This window comes from Charadrius vociferus, unplaced genomic scaffold (assembly GCF_000708025.1).
Source record: "Charadrius vociferus isolate BGI_N301 unplaced genomic scaffold, ASM70802v2 scaffold54, whole genome shotgun sequence".
Taxonomy (NCBI): Eukaryota; Metazoa; Chordata; class Aves; order Charadriiformes; family Charadriidae; genus Charadrius; species Charadrius vociferus.
In genome coordinates, this window is record NW_009648350.1 from 4,035,337 (window position 1) to 4,035,714 (window position 378).

Here is a 378-nt window from a genome sequence, read left to right on the forward strand (position 1 = left end):
CTGAAAGCTGAAAAAACACCACCACAGTTCAACAAATCTTACCGCGCCTCTGAACTTCATTTCTGCCTCCTGCCAGCTCCCACAGCACTCGCAGAGACTTAGTTTACGCTGCTGGAAAAAGCAGGAATCTGAGGACAAGTTCTCTCTTCTGTCAGTTGCCTTTTTTTTTTTTTCATGACATTTTCGGTGCAGTCAGAACTCCCTCCCTCCCACCGGCTCCTACTGGAGCATCCCGGGGAGGGCGTTTTACAAGGAGAGGGAGAGGAACTCTCCTCCCTTCCCAGAGAGGAGAGACCCACGCAGCTGAAGAGGGGCAGTCCAAGAGAAGTCAGCTGTCCTCTGCCTGCGGAGTCCCCGCTGCCCAGCGACAGGGAAAAA

At 53.4% G+C, this 378-nt stretch overlaps 1 protein-coding gene across 1 annotated transcript in view; it reads right to left on the minus strand.

Moving 5' to 3' along the window:
* Window positions 1-60, minus strand: part of MYO1C (myosin IC) — a 31,317-nt gene extending 31,257 nt beyond the window's left edge. The window contains exon 1 of the mRNA XM_009885168.1: window positions 43-60. Within this exon, the coding sequence (XP_009883470.1) occupies window positions 43-60 (18 nt within the window). The remainder of the gene's footprint in view (window positions 1-42) is intronic.
* Between the last annotated feature and the right edge of the window lie 318 nt (window positions 61-378).